Below are 20,762 nucleotides of genomic sequence, written 5' to 3'. Positions count from 1 at the left end.
CATTGTATGACAAGGAAGTGAGCATTTTGTATATTAACTTCAGTTGTGAGGTTAAAAAATACTTTCCGATTTGTTAATTATTGTTTTATTGATTTTTCTAATTGTATCAATGATTTTAATCTATATCTGTTTTTGTAATAACGCCCTCTTCTGTGTGTATATAAACCAAAACTGGAATAAACCAGTTTGAGGGGATACTGAAACTCCATGTGTATACACCCAGTGTTTTTTAGTCTAGCTACAAGGATGGGATCATGGATTTCCCCAGCAGAACAAATTTGGGTTTTTCAAGTTTCCTGCAAACCTGCAGAGGAAGTGAGTTATTTTGCTATTATCATGGGCAAACCCTATGCCTAGGGGCATAGGCACACAAATATGAAATGTTTAGATTAGTCATGGAGAAAAGCAAGGAACAATCTAAAATAGAACTTTTAAATTGGAAAAGCACTAACCTCATTGGGATAAAATGAGATCTAGTCAGGTAGAATGGAGCCAGAGTTTGCTAGGAAAAGCTAAGGAACAATGGATGATCTTTAAGGAGATGTTTCAAGTAATGGTTAGGTACAATCCAGCAAGGTGATAAGGTAGTGGAACCAAAGCCAGTGTGCCTTCAGTGACGAGGAGATGACGCATGTCAGTTGAATTCTTCAAGTAGCAACAAATCAAATACAATAAAGTGTATAAATTGAGAGGGGAAGTGAAGAGGAAGATCAGCCTTAGAGAGGATATAAGCATAAATTGACAGTTAACATAACATAAAAGGGAATCCAAAAGTTGTCTTCTGGGCTGTAAAGAGTAAGCAGATAGTAAGAGGGAGAGTGGACCTATTAGGGAGAAAGAAGATGTTGCTTGCTTCGAACACCTATTCTTAGAATCCTAAAATCCTTACAATGCAGTATGAGGCCATTTAGCCCACTGAGTCTGCACTGACCATAATCTCACCCAGGCCCTATCCCCGTAACCCCACTTATTTACCCAGTTAACCCCATGACACTAAGGGGCAGTTTAGCATGGCCAATCCAACTTAGCTGCGCATCTTTGGAGTGTGGGAGGAAACCGGAGCACCCAGAGGAAACCCACGCAGACATGGGGATAATGTGCAAATTCCACACAGACAATGACCAGAGCCTGGAATTTAACCCAGGTCCCTGGCGCTGTGAGGCAGCAGTGCTAACCACTGTACCACCGTGTCACCCTATTGAGTACTTTGTATCAGTTTTTACTGAGAAAGGGGATGCTGCTAAAGTATTAGTACACGATTATGTCAGATTTGGACAAAACGTTGTTCCCATAAACTGATAGTATAGGGACTAGGGGACACAGATTTAAGCTTATGGGCAAAAAGTGCAGGGGGTATAAGAGGAAGAAGCTTTTGACGCAGCAAATGGTAATGACCACTTGGGTAAGGGCGGCACAGCTGCCTCAGAGCACCAGGGACCCGGGTTCAATTCCGACCTTGCATATTCTTCCTCCTGTCTGCGTGGGTTTCCTCCAGGTGCTCTGATTTCCTCCCACAGTCCAAAATGTACAGGTTAGGTGGATTGGTCATGCTAAATTGCCCCTTAGTGTCCCAAGATGTGTAGAACATAGAACATTACAGCGCAGTACAGGCCCTTCGGCCCTCGATGTTGCGCCGACCAGTGGAACCAATCTAAAGCCCCTCTAATCTACACTATTCCAATATCATCCATATGTTTATCCAATAACCATTTGAATGCTCTTAATGTTGACGAGTCCACTACTGCTGCAGGCAGTGTAGGTTAGGAGGATTAATGGGGTAAATACATGGGATTGTGGGAAAAAGGGCCTGGGTGGGATGCTCTGTCGGAGAGTTGGTGCAGACGTGATGAGCCAAATGGCCTCCTTCTGCACTGTAGAGATTCTATGAATGACCTGGAGTTTGCTGCCTACAAGGGTGGTGGTAGTGGTGGACACGGTTAATAATTTTGAGAATTGTATAGCCATTTGAGGGAAATAACCTTGCAGAATTTTGGGATAGACTGGGGGAATACTGTTGACTGACTTGCTCATCAGTGAGTTCACATGGGCTTGTTGGACCAAACGGCCACCTCCTTTACCGTTATGACTATTACAGTAACTCAGTGTCTGCTTAATTATGCTCCCATCTCTAGTTTCTATTCCTCAATTCTCTTAAATCCATTGGCATGTGTTGCACATTAACAATGCCTTACAAATGAAATGAAACACAGATCTTCTATATTATAAACTTTTACCAGGTGTGTTTTTAAAAATTCATTTATGGAAAGTGGGTGTCAAACATTTATTGCCCATCCCTAATTGCCCTTGAGAAGGTAATGATGAGCTACTCCCTTGAACAACTGCATTGTAGGTACACCCACAGTACTGTTGGGGAGGGAATTCCAGGATTTTGACCCAGGGACAGTGAAAGAACAGCGATTTATTTCCATATCAGGCTGGTGAGTGACTTGGAGGAGAACCTCCTGGAGGTGGTGTTCCCATATGTCTGCTGCTCTTGTCGTTCTGGATAGTAACATTCATGGGTTTGGAAGGTGCTGCCTAAGGAGCCTTGGTGGGTTCCTGTGTACTACTGTCGGTATACTATTTTGCTTTCTTTAAAAAAAAAGTACATTCCAATGAAGACATTTTGAGAAGAACATTTGAAATGTTTCCAATTTGGGACATTTGCAGACTGCTTTTTCAAGTTTATTATATTATTTATTTATTAATCACAAGCAAGGCTTACATTAACACTGCAATGAAGTTACTGTGAAATTCCCCTAGTCGCCACATTCTGGCACCTGTTCATGTCAATGCAGTTAACTAGCACGTCTTTCAGACTGTGGGAGGAAACTGGAGCACCCGGAGGAAACCCACGCAAACACGGGGAGAAAGTGCAAACTCCACACCGACAGTCGGGAATCAAACCCGGGTCCCTGGCGCTGTGAGGCAGCAGTGCTACCACTGTGCCGCCCATGTTACATGTGTTGCTGTATCTCAATAGATTGTTTTATAAAATGATCTAATTCTGCCTCCTATAGGTGAACCACTCCCTTTACCGCCACCTTTCGTGGGGTAAAATAAAAATAAAAAACTGAAACATGAAATAAATAAAACCCCAAAATGTCGTAAATACACCACATCTGTAAAAAGATACAACAAGGTACATACAATGTTTCAAGTGTGCAACTAGTTTGCTTGGTTTCCAGCCTGTTCCATGCTGATTTGGTGGAGCAAGCAAGGTCAGCTGGGGAGGAATTAACTTGGGAAATGACTGTTGTGAACTTAAATTTTCAATAAACTTGTGTAGTTCCCGAATCATCAGTCAAGAGGAGAAGTCAAAAACCATCTGTCAATTGTGTCAATTCACAGACTGGTGCATAAACCATTTTTATAGAACACCAATTATTACTAAATTGGATTAAGCTCTCATTTTTGGACTTTTGTATCAATGTACCATTCTGTCAAAGTGGAGGTGGATTAAGTTAATTCTTTTGGTACTCTATTGCAAGTAGCATTAGATTCCATTTTAGGTTCATAAGAATCATGCACATTAGTTGAATCTTGTACAAACTCTGTCTGTGCGGAGTTTGCACGTTCTCCCCCTGTCTGCATGGGTTTCCTCCCGGGTGCTCCGGTTTCCTCCCACAGCCAAAGATGTGCGGGTTAGGTTGATTGGCCTTGCTAAATTGGCCTTACTTTCGGGGGATTAGCAAGGTAAATGTGTGGGGTTATGGGAATAGGGCCTGGGTCGGATTGTAGTCGGTGCAGAGTCAATGGGCCGAATGGCCTCCTTCTGTACTGTAGGGATTCTATGATTCTAATATACTCAGAAACTTAAGCTTGTAATTTTAAAAAAAACTAAGAATATTTGGGCTTTCAAGATTATTCGGTTGCTAGTCATTTGAAGATTGTCAAGTGTACAAATATTGCTCTTGAAACACCGAGATGCTTTACTGTGTTAAAGTTGCCATATAAATGGCAGATGTTGAAATAAATTTCAGAAATGGCAATATGGTAGGCCAGTGATTTCGGCAGAATAATCTCTAATACTGAAGTGAACACAGACATTAAGTTTAGAGATTGTAAAAAATGAAATAAACTGCTCTTGCCCATTCTACCTCGCCTTACTGATCACCACTCCTAAGAAGAAATATTTTTTTTAGTTGTATGTATCTACTCTTAATTATTGCAGTAAAATTAAACTCTGTTGATCAATATCTCGGAGCTCCTAATAAATTAGGCAAAGTCACCGATAGCAACTCGAACCGCATAATTATTTGTGCCATCAAGAGTCACACGGACACCTCCTCTTATACAGTAATAAAAAGATTAAAGGTGGCGCCATGTCTTGTTACAGACCAGGAAGAGTAATTCTGGCAATCAAAAATCTCTGCCAGATTAGTTTTGTGCCATTCTGAATGATTCCTTCTGTTCTCCAGCAGCTCACGGCAACTCAGTGATCTGTTAGTCAACTGCATTCCAACACTGGTATTTTTGCAGCTTCCTGGAAATGTTACGTAAGATCACAGCAAATAGGCCATCCATATTAAGTGCAGAGATTTGAGAGTATTGTCACGGGATGTTGCTTAGCACCAAATCACTTGCCATAAGGGAGCCACATCCAGATTCTATGAGTCAGAGTTAACGATTGTGGTAACAACACACAATTCTGGAAATAATAAGTCTGGCAGCATCTGTGGAGAGAAAGAGTTTGTGTTTCGGGTCAGCCAATGAACTCTCATCAGAGCCGATTGATTAACGATTGCAGACTGGATTGTTGATCCATGTGAGCTGCTGATTTCAGAGTTTTATCCCCCAGGGCAATTTAACATATTTTAGGGTCCTGTTTTCAGTCTGGCAAAATACAAAAAAAATCATGGAATTAATAGTATCGTTACTGTTTTCCACACTGCCTTTCATAAATGTTAGTTTGTGCTAAATTTTCAAACATTCACTTGCAGATGTATAAATTGTTCTGTCTTTTCTTTACTGTGCATCTGGCAATGAACAGAGGAAATTTCAGGCAAATTAAAAGTCTAATCCTTTATTTTTGGTCCCGCACAACCCATCTTTGTGTCTCGCCATTATTCCTCAAATCTATTCATGACTTAAATGCAGCTACATAGGGGGGGAAAAAAGGCAATTTTGCCCCTTTGTGCTCATCCATCCTCACAGATGCTGCAGTCTCCCCCTTCACGGCTGCCCTTAAACCGCCCTCAACTACAGCATCTGTTTCTTAAATTGTTTTAAAATGTCACTCTTTTGGCCTACCCAGAGCTTTGTTGATCACTGCAAAAAGCAGAGTCAATTGCTGTCAGTCATGTGCTCGCTTTCCCACTGCTGAGCTCAGCCAGGGTCTCTCAGCTCCAGGCCTCAATAGAGTTTTGGTCCAAACATGGACAAAAGAGCTGAGTTTGGAGGTGAGAATCACCATGACATCGAGGCATCATTTGACCAAGTGTGGCATCAAGGAGCCCAAATAAAATTTAAGTCAGTAGGAATCTGGGAGGCAAAACTCTCTACCAGTTGGAGAAGATGGTTGTGGTTGTTGGAGGCACATCATCTCAGCCAGGTTTGCTTAGGCCCAAGCATCTTTAGCTGCTTTCGCTCCATCAGGAGGTCAGAAATTGGGATATTTGCTAGTGATTGCAGTGTATTCAATTCCTTTCACACATCTCTGGGTTGAAGTCCACAGTGGATAGCACTGCTGCCTCTCAGTACCAGGGACCTGGGTTCGATTCCCAGCTTGAGTCACTGTCTGTGCAGAATTTACTCGTTCTCCCTGTGCCTGCGTGGGTTTCCTCCGGGTGCTCCGGTTTCCTCCCACAGTCTGAAAGATGTGCTGGTTAGGTGCATTGGCCATGCTAAATTCTCCCTCAGTGTACCCGAACAGGCGTCGGAGTGGACTAGGGGATTTTCACAATAACTTCATTGCAGTGTTGATGTAAGCCTACTTGTGACAAATAAATAAACTTAACTGTCTGATTTGATGTTGCTACAATGCAGCTGCTGGACATGTTAAATTCTGAGTCTGCTTATATCCTTGGATCTTTTTTACAGCTTTACTGTTAGCTATTCATAGGTTCCATCTGTCATCCAATTTTTCTTTCTACATGAATACTTTAGTTACCCATACTGAATTTCAGTATGGTTAGTCCAATTACACGTTAGGTGTAATGTGTTTTGTCAGTCTGACTGCCCTCATTCTCTGTTATCATCTGGGAATTAAATAAGTTTACATTAATCTACTGATTCAAGTTGCTACGGTAAATTACAAATTTGAGGAGTCCTAATACAGATGTCTCCTTTAACCACCCTTGTAATTATTTCTATCAATGTCCTACTGTTTATCTCATTGTGTCCTTCCCCTTTCTCTTGGCTGGATTTGTAGATTGGACTTTTCTATCTTGTATCAGATTTGACACTTTTCTGTTGATGAATTTGGGATCATATATTCATCCATACATTATTTTTGTATAAAAGCTCTCTAAGAACAAATTATTAGTAAGAACATTGGCCAGAACATTATCAGATGCAGTTTAGCTTTTCAATCGTCATGTTAAGTACTGGTGTACAACAATAGAAAGTAGCCTTGAAGTGAACTTTCAGCTTTGAACCACAGAATAACGTATCAGGTTTATAGCTTGCAGATACAACAACTCAGATGGACAGGCGTATTGCAGCAGCAAAATCTTTGAGGCTTCACTTTTAAAATTTGAAATAGGGACTAATTGTAGTAGGCTGTGGCCTTTTTGAATGTGCGTAGATTTAATTAATCAGAAGCTTTGTACTGTTTTATTTCACCACAGAACAATGGGCAAGAAAAGTAGAGTCAAAACACAGAAATCAGGAGGTGGGGCTACAGCAACTGTTTCTACGAAGGAAATAATGAATCTGATAACAGAACTGCTGCAAAGTAAGTATGCTTTAAAATGACTTATAAACCTTATGCCCATTGTAATTTTAATTTATCACTAGGTAATTTTAACTTATCAATAGATGAAAAAATAGATGATAATGAATTGCCAACCTACTTTACATCTTCGCCAAGTTTCGTTCCCATAATTGGCTGGGATGTAAAATAGGCTGCCTATTCGCTATCCCCTCTTTATTCTTCTCCCCCCCCCCCCCCCCCCCCCCCACTGATGCATTTAAAGGCATGCTTATTTAACATTCGCAGTGTAAGGTAAAAGGTATAATTCTTTACAGTAAATTTGATTATTTTCACGTTGTAAAAATTTCCAGATATTGTGAATCACGTGACACGTGTCATCTTTTGAAAAGCTGTGCCACTATATTAATTTTTGCATATTGATTGAACTTCAAGTGCCAAATCAGAAAAAAAAAATCAGTGAGGATATAGAATTTAATACGGACTAGTGGGTAATTTCTTGGGTCCAGAAAATTTGAAATAGGCCACAAAAGGCACCCTATTGGTCATCTGGCTTTGGCCAAATCGTCATACAGAAGGCCCATGGGTATGCTGCAACCTTGCATCCTGCGGATGTACCCAAGCTAACAAAGCCACCTCAGTTTGATGAGTGCGAACAAACTTGGGAACTCTGTCTTTAAGAGGATTTCCACGTTTATGATTTTGACTTGCTAGGATATACCCAAAATGGTGGCACAGTGGTTAGCACTGCTGCCTCACAACGTAGGGACCTGGGTTCGATTCCCGGCTTGGGTGACTGCCTGTGTGGAGTTTGCACATTCTCCCCATGTCTGCGTGGGTTTCCTCCAGGTGCTCTGGTTTCCTTCCACAGTCCAAAGATATGCAGGTTAGGTGGATTGGCCATGCTAAATTACCCCTTAGTGCCAGGGGGACTAGCTCGAGTAGATGCTTGGGGTTATGGGGATAGGTCCTGGGTGGGATTGTGGTTGGTGCAGACATGATGGGCCAAATGGCCTCCTTCTGCACTGTAGGATTCTGTGATTCTATGAAACAGCAAAAATGGAAATGGTTGAGCTTCTTTCCTTAAAAGCTTCAGGTCGTCCATTTTTCACAGCCATATTACAAGGTGCTGAAAATGCAGGCCTTGTATAAACTTTGTCCTGCAGATCAGCGTTGTTATTGTGTGTACGTTTTGTGAATTGGCAAAAGGTGATAGCTATTTTCTCTATGCCTGTATCCACTGCCTGTCTACTTTATCAAAGCCTTTCATAATTTTAAACCTCCTGTGCAATAGAAGCTCAGTACTACTCTTTTTCCCTTACTTTATCTGGCTATATTTGTTGTTCTCCCAGTGGTGATCAAACAACTTGTAAATAAATTAAAAATTTGTTAAAATTGTTTTTTCTTCTTTGAGCAACATTCCATATAGCTAGTAAAAGTGCGTTTACAAACCTGTACCAGGATCGTAATGACAAGCTTAGTGTTCTGTTTATTTCTAACTCTGAATCATCCAAACTTATTTGTCTAACCTTTCATATTTCCTAAACCATTTTTCAGCAGGCTCTCAACTTAATCTTTTGACTTCTGCATTGTCATTAATCTTCATGATTTATATAAAGTGGATATATGAAGTAGTTGAGGTTTGAGAATATTGTTTCTTAGATTTAGTTGGCACAGTGCCAATGCAGTTATTGAACCATTTTGGTACTACATACAGAGGGGTTTTATTCCAGTTTCTTTTCTGAAGACCGGGTGCTTTGAACTGCACTGAAAATTGGCAATCTTGAACCTTGTGATTACTTGTAACTTCTGGATCATAATTTTTGTTTCATAACCCAGTGGTTGATAACAGTGAAGGTCCAGCATTCAACATGGGTTGCAATGGGAATAGACTAGTGAGCTGTCGCCAAGAACCTAAAGCTTAGAAGGAGAAAAGCTAATTGGTCTATTTCCTTCCACAGGATAAGTATCTCCATTATAGGCTCCATCTTCCTTCTCAACCCCTCCAAGCACTTCCCAAGATCACTATACCGTTTCCCAACCCTCCTGTGAATTAACCAGCATTAATATTTTTATAACCTTCAGTCCTCCTTTAAAACTGTTACTGGCCTAGTTTCTTTTTAAATTGACTCAGGATCAACCAATTTTCCTGGTTGAATGAATACCAGAGAGACAGCATCAAGATCAAATATAATAACCACTTCAGTGCATAAAGGCTGACTAGTTTTTCTCCACTACTTCTTTGAGTGAATTGTTTTACACATAAGGCCTCAATTGTAATAGGATACAGTAGGTAATGTGCTAATTTCACTCATCAGGAACTGGATGGAAATGGTTCCTTAATTCATTTCATTTACAGCAAAATTTCTTCCTCTGATATTCTGCAAAAGTGAAACACAAAAATTAAATGCTATTCAATATAGCCTTGATCCACAGCAAATTAATAAGAATCAATCATGTGATCTTCCATTGTTGCTTCACCGAAGATGGAGTGTGCTAAGGGCTGTCAAGAAGTTTTCACTAAATTATGGAGAGTTAAAGTTTCTATTTTCATTTTAAGGCACATAAATATGAAACTATTGATCCGTTGGATCAGTTGGACTAAATGTTTGTGTGTATGTATGTGGGAATTCAAGACCATATTAGAAATACTTTTTTGGAAGGTTGAGAAGAGATTTGATAGACGTGGTCATAATTGTGAATTGTTTTGATAATGAATAAAGAGGGACTGCCTCAAGTGGCAGAAAGGTCAGTAACCAGGATACAGATTTAAGGTGGTGAGCAAAAGAACCATTGGCAACAAAAGGAAATGTTTTTAATGCAGCAGGTTGCAGTGACCTGGAATACATGGCTCGAAAGAATAGTGGAAGCAGATTGAATTGCAACTTTGAAAAGGAAATTGGATAGATAATTGAATGGAGAGAAAAAAAGATTATAGTGCTATGGGGACAGAGCAAGGGAGTGGAATTAATTGGATAGCTCCTTCCAAGAGCCGGCATGGACATGATGGGCCGAATAACCTACTTCTGTGCTCTGATTCTATATGACATTTTGAGTTTATTGAGGTAAAATATGTTAATACTGAGGAATTAAGCATTTTGCTACTCCAGGAACTATGGCTCAACATGAGTCACTCTCAACTTGGGTGTATCATAGCCTGTTTCACAGCGAGGCTTAATGAAGGCAACAGTGTGTCTTGCTGTCAACATTGATGTTCTATGTTAACTACCCTTGTGGCCTTGCTTGGTGAGATTGGAAATTTTCATGCCTGTCAATGCTGGGGTATTTGGGGGTATTATTATAATGCTCCCACACACAAGTGACTGGATTTTTGAGTCTGGACAAACTCATTAACATAGAAAGGATAGAGGGAATATCTTATAGACAATGGAAGAAGAACCATTTCTCCTATTAGTTTAAGGTAGTTTTAAAAGTGGGCCAATGGACAGTGCCCACATTGGATGAGACATTTAAGTGCTTCAGCTTACTAGCATATGGATTTGTAATAGAGTGTATTTTATTTTTAATTTCTTTTCAAGAATGTAGCAATCCTTCCACGGCACCAGGAAAAGAATGGGAAGAATATGTGCAGATCCGTGGCTTGGTTGAGAAAATTCGCAGAAAACAAAAAGGTATATATAATTGATTGATTTCCACTCTTAATCTAGTTTCTCTTGTCCACATAAACAAACTCACTCTGATTGCACACCACTGTCGTTGCTAACCAGCACAGAGGTAGTGTAAAATTGAAACTGGTTTAAAGCAGGTGAAATGATGTTTGAAGATTTTAATTTATTGTGCTGTAGTTTCAAGGATCTGTGTCTTCAACAGCATACCATTCCCAATTTCATCAGGAGTAATATCAAACGGAAGGCATGTAGCTTATCCTTGAGAGGGCCAATCCACCCAGAGCACAGTAGATTTGGAATTGAATTTCCTATCCACTTTTTTAGCTATGCTATTGAGCTTAGCCTGAGCATCTCGGCGAAAGCTCCAAAAACCCTTCCCAACCCTTGTAAGTAATAATGGTAAGACTCCACTAAACCTCCATCTGGAAGCTCCTATGTAATAAATCTCCATTCTTGAAGTCTTGTGTTATAAAACTAATTCTAAAAAACAAGAGAAAATCATGACTTAAAAGATCATGGCAACAAAATTTCTATAATGACATTGTGCTTGGTCTGCTGTGAAATTCAAACATAAGAATAGCAACATAGAAAATAGAAGCAGGTGTAGGACATTTCGCCCTTCGAGTATGATCATGACTGATCCTATATTTCAACGCTGTAAATTCGAGCTCCCCCATTCCTTTGACACCTTTAGAGTCTAGAAATCTATTTCCTCCTTAATTATCTTCAGTGATTTAGCCTCCCCAGTCTTCTGTGTTATAAATCCACAGGTTCATCACCCTCTGAGTGAAGACATTTCTCCTCATCTCATTCCTAAATGGCCTACCCTGTATCCTGAGACTGTGGCCCCCTCTAGCCAGAAGAAATAAAGTCCCTGCATTCAATCTGTCCAGCTCTGTTAGACTTTTATATATTTCAATCTTTATACAATCCCCTCTCCTCCTAAATTCCAGTGAATTCGGGCTCAGTTAACTCAATCCCTCCTCATAACTGCAATCTTGCTATCCCAGGAATCAGTTGTTGCACTCCTCCTGTGACAGGCATGTCCTTTCTTAGATAAGAAGACCAAAACTGCACTCAATACTCCGAAAGTTCTCTCGATGTCCTTTTTTTTCCCTCTAGACCTTTCAATTTTGGAAACAGTCTATTTCTCTCTACTGTTTGGATGCATGAAATGGCCTGATACAAGTCAACCTAATTCTACTCAACCATTCTCCATCGGTGTTTATCTGCCATCTGAGCATTAGTCCGAATCTTATGGACCTGCTGTGCTCCTATACCCCTTTACCTCCCTTTAAATCGCTCATCTAATAATCACTAATCTAAACTTATTCTTAAAGATGATCTCAGTTTTAATCGCCAACTCTGATTCTGCTCCAAAGCTTCCATTTATGTCCTTTTTTTTCCTCCTTCACAACCTATTTCTTTCTACTCAGTTTAATTCCTTCACAATGCTTTTGTGACATGATAACCTCTGTTTGAATGAAAACATTCCCAGTTTTTCAAGTCTTTGCATATTTATATTCCTATACCAGGCAACATTCTAGTAAATCTATGCTTTGTCCATTGTTTTAAAATCCTTCCCAAAATATGGGGTCCAAAACTTTACACAATACTCCAATGATAGTCTTACTGAGGATATCCCTTTGCTACTTGTTCAACCTAGCATTCAATTGTATTTTGAATGCAGATAATGTATTTGGCTCTAATAAGATTATGCTCAATTTACAATTAGCTAGTTTAAGTGCAATTTCCCAGGTCATGCATTAACTCAGAAAATTACTCTGGCTACATCTTAATTGCCCCATTATATAGTATTTTATATCACCATTTATACACTATCATCATTCATTGCTAGTCTGTACAGCCTCTGCTTCCCTAGTCTTTTCTTGTCTCATCTCCTTTACATTTGAAATTAAGCATCCTCTCCAATTCATGTATGCCTCTTTTAAAGCTTTGTGACCAACATTTTACACTGTTTGATCTGACAAATAAAGGAAAGGTGAATTTATATCACAAAAAAGATGGATTACTCCAACATTTTAAATCAAATCATTTTCAACTATTTCTCTTTGGTAAGCATGCTGCTATTTCGGGATCCTTTTTTCCTTTCTCAATTTTTTTCACTCGATACGCAACAGTTCATATATTTTATTCTTAGGAACAGGAGTAGGCCATTTAGCTCTTGAACCTGTTCTGCCATTCGGAGAAATCATGGCTGATCTCTGACCTAACTCCACATACCCACGTTTACCCCATATTCTGCTGCTAATTGAGATCCCGAAATTGGCAAATAATTCCATCATCCTGTTGCCATTAGTATTAACCCAGTGGCAGACAGGGAACTCATTATACGGGGAACATAACGAGCAATCCTGTGCTTGTTGGCATCTTGGCTGACCAATCTTGGAGGAAGTGGGGAAGCGCGTTCTATCATTCAAAGGCAATTGCTGCCCGATTCAGGGACTCGGAGTTGGGATGGTGAGGCCCTCTGAAGGCCCAGACATTTTTCTTCTGCCATCACACCAGCTGTGCCTGGGTCCATTGGGTGGATGTTGTACTGGCAGCAGCTCTCAGTGGGTGAAACCTCTGCTCCTTGAGTCTTTGATTCCTGGGAAGGCCCATCATGATCCAGTTGAGTACGTGAGTTGCTCTTCATTAAGCAGGCCTTCCCTAAAAGAAGAGATGTGGGGCTCTCGTCTCTCTGTCAATGGGCGAGCCCCTCTGTTGCTTCCAGTAAATACCATCCTCTGTCCTTAAATATAGACTCTAGTAATTAGAGTGAGATTAACAGGCATATGATTCCCTGGTTTCCTTGTCACCTTTCTTAAATGGCAATGATGTGCAATTTTCCAGACTAAACAAACAGTTTTGAATCAAAAGAACTTCTTAGAGCAGCTGCAAAGTTCTCATCTATTTCCTTTCAAATCCAGAGATGGAAACCTTCTGACCTTGGGGAACTGTCACTAGTGCCCATGTTTTCTTCAGTATTAATATTTTGCTTCTGTAAATTTCAGTGAGTCCTGCTTCCTGATCCAATGTTAGTTTCCTTGCTATGTCCGGCACGCTATCCTCTTCTTCAACTGTCAATACTGATGTAAAGTAATTAATTGATGAATGTGTCTGCTACAGTACAATACCTCTGATATAAGTTTTCAAGCAATCCACATTTCTCTTGACAAACCCATTTTTCTTAATATAGACATTTTGGTTGATTTTGATATCCCTTGCAAGTTTTGTTTTCACACACTTTTTGTGGCTATTGCTATCTGTCTTGTCACCATTTTTTGTTCTCCCATACGTTAGGGTCAATACTTTTTCTTTGCTTTATCTTGTTCCTTACCCCTTTAGTCATTCATGATATGTTTTTTGGCAAGTAGAACCTTGCCTTTTGACAATATGTGCTTTATTACTATTAAATTCTTGTTTGAACACCTTGCACTGAACTGTCGTTTAATCCAATAACAGACTTTCCCAGTTTTTCACCATAGCCTGTCTTACCTACATCTAAAATTTTATCTGTTTGCATTTCTCCTTTTGAAGCTCCACATTTGGACTCTATTTTATGATTGCTATTTGGTTATTTGCCATTTTTTTTCACTCAATTACAAAAACAAAATCTAAATCTGCAAATTATTAATGCTGTTTTCATGAGCTTTTACTCTAGTGTTATTTGCAGATTTAATAAGCATATAATTGGTTTCTGCACCCAAACCTTTTATGAATATAGGTTATAAAGTGGTTTAAGCATAAGAGGACTGTGATGCTCCAGTCAATGCCTTGCCCTCATCTGATGTTGCTAGTTTTTGTATCTAGTTGAAATAGAACTATTATAAGGAGTTATCATGCATAAATAGTGGAAATTTGTTGAACGGGATTTTCCCCATTTAAATTCAAGCTAGCTGTTTCTTAAACAGCTATCCTGATGTTTACACCTTTCATTTTCCATTATTTTATTCATATTGATGCAGTTGCTCAGCCAGATTTGTTCCTTTTTAAAAATGATTGATATAATCTTGCTGAGCTTCATGCCTATACCCAGTTATCTCCTTGAGCTCACCTGGGTACACTATCTATTTTGTGAGTTATGTTTACATGGAGGAAGAAAACAGAAGACTGAAGACACATCTGGGTATTTGTTGTACTATGGAACTTGCACAATTAATTGGTATTTTCTGCCTCTGTGTCTCTTTCTTGTAAATAATCATTCAATAATAATCTGTCCTCCTTTAATGAATCGATTACTTTTATTAGTTACAATTGCTAATTCCTCCATACCAACCTTCTACTGTTATGGGACTAAACATGTTTTGGTATTGCTCAACCTTCCTTGCTGTGTTCCTAGCTAGTGTCTTCTTTGGACCAGAATGTTTTTTAAACCCATTTAGTAATTCCACGTACTTGCGGATACCCAAAACATACTGTCCTTCTTTTGTCCTGTAGACTTTGAATAGTTTGTTTGCTTGGCTTTATTTTGATTTCTAGTGCAGATCAGAACATTTCCAGGTTCAATCTCTGGTCCTCGACCCGCACAAGAATTGGAAGCACTGGTGTTTGCTTGCTGTGACTGTGGAGAGGATAGAATTGTTGGATCAGTGACCCTGCATGGACGTGACTGTCAAGTGAGGAATAGGATAGGTTCAGATGTCATGATCCTTGATTGAATTACTTCCTGACATTGTCCAGGTTACCACATTTTTAAAAAACTGACCATTTGAGTGAGGTTGTTGGCAGTTGGTAATTCACCAGAGCAGTTTAATACAGGATGAAAATAGATGGAGGAATGTAATGTAGTAAATAAGTAGCAGTGTACGCTGTGGGATTAGGATGGCATTGTAAACCATGAGAGTGAAGCTTCAAACAGTTTATCAACCTCCAGTTGTCTACTGCTTTCTAAAGTATTTTTTGTAATTTTTTCTTTCATACTGTTTTATGCTTTTGGGATAGCATTTCAGATAGCAGCAGATAGCAAGCTTCTCCAATCAAATTATGTTGCACATTGTGTATCAGGATTTAATTATCCGAGCAATGCACAGTATTAATGTAGACTGTCTGTGTTATCATTCTTTTACCAAAGCTGCTGCCAAGTTTGTACACTACCCGAAGTTCTGTTTTCTTTTACGTTGTTGAATTCTTGAATGTCTAATATTACGTTGAATTTTGTTTTGATCTTGTTTTTTTTCTGGTTAGTAGAACTTTGTGATTCACTTACAATTAACTTCTCTGATTTTAAGTTACTATGTGGTTTGTAACCATTTAGGATTATCGGTTGTCTTTGATGGGAACAGAGAACACCACTTTGATGAACTACTGCAGTGGGCAGCTGACTGTGGAGCCTCAACTGAGGGTTTTGAAATCACTTATTTTCCAGAAGAGGGCTATGGTTTAAAGGCAACTAAAGACATTAAGGTTTGCCTCTTTTAACCTTCATCATCCACCGTCCTTCCTATGTGGTAATTTTGGTCTACAGAGATCAGAGTACCCAGAACCATTTGTAGATTGTCTTTAGTTTAGAAGTCACCCCAGTTATTTAGCACCAGCATCGTAACCATAAATATTTGTCCTGTAGTGTTCCCTGCCACACTGTCAATGACAACCCCAATTTCTTTGCAGTACTGTAGAGTAAATGAGGCAATTTCTATTCTGAAGCATTAACAAACCTCAAGGTCTGACTACAAGTTATGAACAACTTGTGTAGAATTGTGCATCAGTGGTGTGCTTAAAACAAAAAGTGAGTATTTATTGGCAGATATGGAGAATCGTTTTCTGTTTGCATGGAGCTGCTCGTGTGTCTACTAACAATTGTATGACAGACCGAAATAGGAAGGGCTAATAGTACTCTGCACTCATGCTGATATGGAGCCCATGCAAGAAAATATAAAATCTCAACTAACAGTTCCTGCAGGATGTTTAAATTATAAGTTTAAGTATGATGCATATTTTTGAAGGAGGAGGAATGTTCGCTCCTTGAAGGTATGGACTGTGCTGCAGCCATATTTGATTGTACATCTGTACAACTCCTATCCATAACTCAGTGGGGAAGAAGATGTAGTAAGATACAGGGGCTTACTGAAAACCCTTTGAGATTGAGACGCTCCATCAGAGACCTGGCATGGCCAGCTTCACCTAAATTCCCCGTTTCATGTCAGTTACATCCAACAACTATACTGTATCATAAGCACAAGGAGGAAAGAAGCTCTTCGGTTTTGGTCCACCATGCCAGTAGACTCTCCAAAACTATTTTAGAAACTGTTTTAAAAGCAGAAAATAATGTGGGAAAATGGATCTTCTAGCCCTGCATTGCCACTTAGTTAAATATTTAACATATTTTTCTTGATATTTTCTGTAGATTATTTCCAGTTCTTTGTTTGTTACATAAGGGGACAGTTCTGTCACTGCTAATTTGTTGACTTGGCTAGATGTGAAGGGAAACTAATAGTTCTGCATTTACTTCAGTAAATGTCACATTCAGTCTCCAATCTGCTTCAAATCTGTGCCACCAGGTGAGAAAGGAAATAGGAAAGAATGGGTACTTTCAGCACATTCTGGATTTTCTCTGGTCACTCTCCTTTTTGCACTTTTCATCTTCTGTAACTGATATTTAGTTTTTTTTTTGTTTCTAAGCTTGTGATTTTTAATGCGTTTTTGAAATATGGAATTTGCTGCAGCATTTATTGCCCAATGTTAAATCCCTATCAGATGGTTGCGCTGAGCTGCTTTCTTGAACCGCTGCAGTCTTTGGGGTTCCTGGATTTTGTTCCAGTGACAGTGAAGGGACAGCGATATAATTCAAAGGATGATGTGTGACTTGGAGGTGGTGGTGGTTCTGTGCATCTACTACCCTTGTCCTTTTGGGTGGTAAGCATTATGGGTTTGGGCGACACTGTTGAAGGAGCCTTGGTGAGTTGCTGCCCTGCATCTTGTAGAGGATGCATCCTGCAGCCACACTGTGCTAGTGGTGGGAGAAGTGAATGTTTAAGGTGGTGAATTGGGTGCCAAATAAGCAGCTGCTTTGTCCTTCATGGTGTTGAGCTTCCTGAATGTTGTTGGAATTGCACTCATGATCTTGCTTTAGATTGTTTTGACTCATTCCCATGTGTCAGTCCCAACTCTTATACCTCCAAGAATGTTTACTTATGCCTTATGATCTATAAAAGCTTTCTGTAACTCTTCCAGGCAAACAAATAACAAGTCCTGTTTAGTGATTGCTTTTAGGTACTAGATTAACCACAGCTTATTATAATCACGGTCCTTTGAAAACAGCATAGGATCACATCAAATATTGTTTAAAGTTTGAAATCCAATTCCTTAACTAAGAAAATCATCACAGTCATAAATATATTTTTACAATAGACTTTTGTTTAAATCTTGGAGTAGACAAAATGATTGCAACTATTCGCCATCTTATTCATAAATGGCATGCAGATACACAGTGGGGGGGATTCTCCCAGCCCGCTGCGCGTCTGGGAGGCCAGCAATCAGGTTGTGGGGGGATCGGTGGAATGGCGACAGGGAGTTGCTGTGCTGGGCAGCAATCGGGAGGCTGGCATTGTGGGGCTACTGCGCATGCACCGGTTTCTGCTATGACAGATTGGCACATGCGCCGTGGCCCGCTCAGTGCTATGCTGCCGGCCTCTCCAGCGGGAATAGGCCCTGCCCTCTGATTTTCAGCGTGATTCACGCTAGGGCCCTCTGTGATGCACAGAGTGTGGGAGATTCATTTTTAAAGTCCCGCTGAACAAAGCAGCAGGATTTACTCCAGTATTTACGTGAATTCGGCACTTAGAATTTGTTTGGGAGAATTCCACCCAGTGTTTTGCATTCTGAGCGGCATTTGAAACTAGCGATCTTTTGCAAACAACCAGTTCTGCTGCTGAGATTTCAAGAACTGCTTTCTCATGGGATTTTCTAATTGTTTTGATTCAAACAGACGAGTCTCAGTCATATCCTGACCGAATATTATGGGATATCCTGGGCTGTGAATATCTGAGCTTGACCACGGGTCCTTGAAGGTGGCGGAACAGGTGGATGAGGTGGTCAAGAAAGCATCTAGAAAGCTTTCTTATATTGGGCAAGGTATTAAGTACTAAAACAAGATGTAATGACAGAACTGCATAAAATGCTGATTAGGCCACAGCTGGAATTTAATATACGGTTCTGGTCACCACATTACAATAAGGACTCAATTGCTCTGGAGAGAGTGCAGAGGAGCTTGCGACAATGTTGCCAGGGCTTAAATTGCAGCTATGAGGAGAGATTTGATGGGCTAAAGTTATTTTCCATAGAACAGGGGAGGCTAAGGGGTGACCTAGTTGAAGTGTACAAAATTATGAGGGATTTAGATAGGGTAGACAGGAAAAACTTATTTCCCCTAGCTGATGAGTCAATTATCAAGCGGCATAGATTTTAGGTGATTGAAAGAAGGATTAGAGGGAACATGAGGAAAAACCTTTCCACCCAGCAGGTGGTAATATTAACTGCCTAAGTTGATGGTTGAGGCTGAAATGCTGAACTCATTTAAAACTAACCTGGTTCTGCATCTGAAGTGCTGTAGCCTGTAAGGCTATAGACTAGGTGCTGGAAATTAGGATTAAAATGAGTGGGTAGTTTATTTTTCCTCTTTTTTTTGACCGGCACAGGCATAATGACTGGAATTTTACCGCTCCACCCGCCATGGAAATGGGCGTGGACGAGGGGCGGACAAAGGGAAGGTCCATTGACCTCTGGCGGGATTCTATGGTTTCAGGACGAGCAAGGCTGTAAAGTCCCACCCAATGGGCTGAATGGCCTCTTCCTGCACTTAAATTCAGAAATGAACTGTCAATCACCAAATATGTAAAAGTGTGAAAACACATAGACCTGCAACCAGGAGACCACAGTAACCTCGAGTATTCTGTCTGAACTCCAAAGCATGGCAAAGTGTTCTGATTCTTTTGCTGTGGGTAGAGTGCAGAGACAGGACCCAAATTTACTTCAGCCAGAATGGCAATCAAACCCTGTGCTGTTGGTGTTACTCTAATCCAATGAAGTAACCTCCCCACTCCCGCAACAATAAACACTGCAAAGTTTATTGTGGTTAGGCCTTTCACAAAAACCTGGTTCAAGCTACCTGCACATTGATAAGTTTCGAAGGGATGGCAACCAAACCAAAACAGACAAAAAACCTCATTTTTGTCATACTAATATATTTTCATTTTGCATTCAACATTCTTATCCATCCCATCCATTCAGCCACTTGCACCTAATTTCAGCAGGATTTCAGGGAACTTCACTGCTTGTTTCTATTAGTTTTGCACCTGATGTCAGTACAAGCTACCAGTCAACTTTATGCACCTTGTGATCCAGAAGTGCATGCAACGTTTCCTTACAAGTTATTGCAGAATCTTAGCAGTGTGTTTATATTTCCAGCTGCTTGCATCCTTGAATTCAGAGCCTCTTTGTGGACTAACATTTTTTTAAATTGGAGTGGTGATTGTGATGTTTACATTTTTCACATGCTTTACCTAATGGCTCATTGGTTAGCTGCTTTAAGGTGAAATTGTGCATTTTTTAAGAGTATAGCTAGGGGGACAGGCTTCTTACTCCAGCCAGTCTGTTATAAAATTGTAGATACATATAATTTACAATCTGACCTAGGTTGTCTTTAACTTAACTTGGGCTTGGTGATCTTTAAAAGTATGTCACTTTGATGGCCTAACAAACCCATCCTTCTAGAACAGAATATTGTTTAACTTACTGTGAAATGGTGGCACAGTGGTTAGCACTGCAACCTCATGGTGCCAGGGATCCGGGTTCGATTCCAGCCTTGGATGATTGCGCGGAGTTTGCACATTCTCACTGTTTTCTCCAGGTGCTCTGGTTTCCTCCTGTAGTCCAGAGACGTGCAAGTTAGGTGGATTGGCCATGGTAAATGTGTGGGGTTATGGGGATGGGTCTGGATGAGATGCTCTTTCAGAGAGTTAGTGCTGACTCGATGGGCCGAATGGCCTCCTTCTACACTGTAGGGATTCTATGGAAATGCCCAATTCTTTCACATGCACGTTAACACAACTTGTCCATAATATAATTTCAAACCTCCTAAGAATTCTTTCTCTGGATTTATGGTGTTATCGTGATGACTTTTAATTTTCTGATTTTTATTTTTAATTTCATTAGTTTAATTTCCTTTTTGTTTTGCTTCAAACCATTTTGTTCTGTACAAGTGTTTCTTTACTGTAATAGTGGATATTGTGGTTTGATCTTAAAAGAAGCCTGTAGCT

General features: G+C 40.0%; 1 protein-coding gene across 1 annotated transcript in view; it reads left to right on the top strand.

Annotated features, from left to right (window-relative positions):
* LOC144506773 (actin-histidine N-methyltransferase-like) overlaps positions 1–20,762 on the top strand; it is a 140,035-nt gene that overhangs the window by 12,745 nt on the left and 106,528 nt on the right. Inside the window, exons 3-5 of the mRNA XM_078233132.1 lie at positions 6,792–6,898; positions 10,414–10,506; positions 15,764–15,912. Coding sequence (XP_078089258.1) covers positions 6,792–6,898; positions 10,414–10,506; positions 15,764–15,912 — 349 coding nt within the window. The remainder of the gene's footprint in view (positions 1–6,791; positions 6,899–10,413; positions 10,507–15,763; positions 15,913–20,762) is intronic.

The sequence above is a fragment of the Mustelus asterias genome, chromosome 18, assembly GCF_964213995.1.
Source record: "Mustelus asterias chromosome 18, sMusAst1.hap1.1, whole genome shotgun sequence".
Classification (NCBI taxonomy): domain Eukaryota; kingdom Metazoa; phylum Chordata; class Chondrichthyes; order Carcharhiniformes; family Triakidae; genus Mustelus; species Mustelus asterias.
Note: the sequence above shows the minus strand (reverse complement) of the source record. Positions and strands in the feature narration are given on the sequence as shown.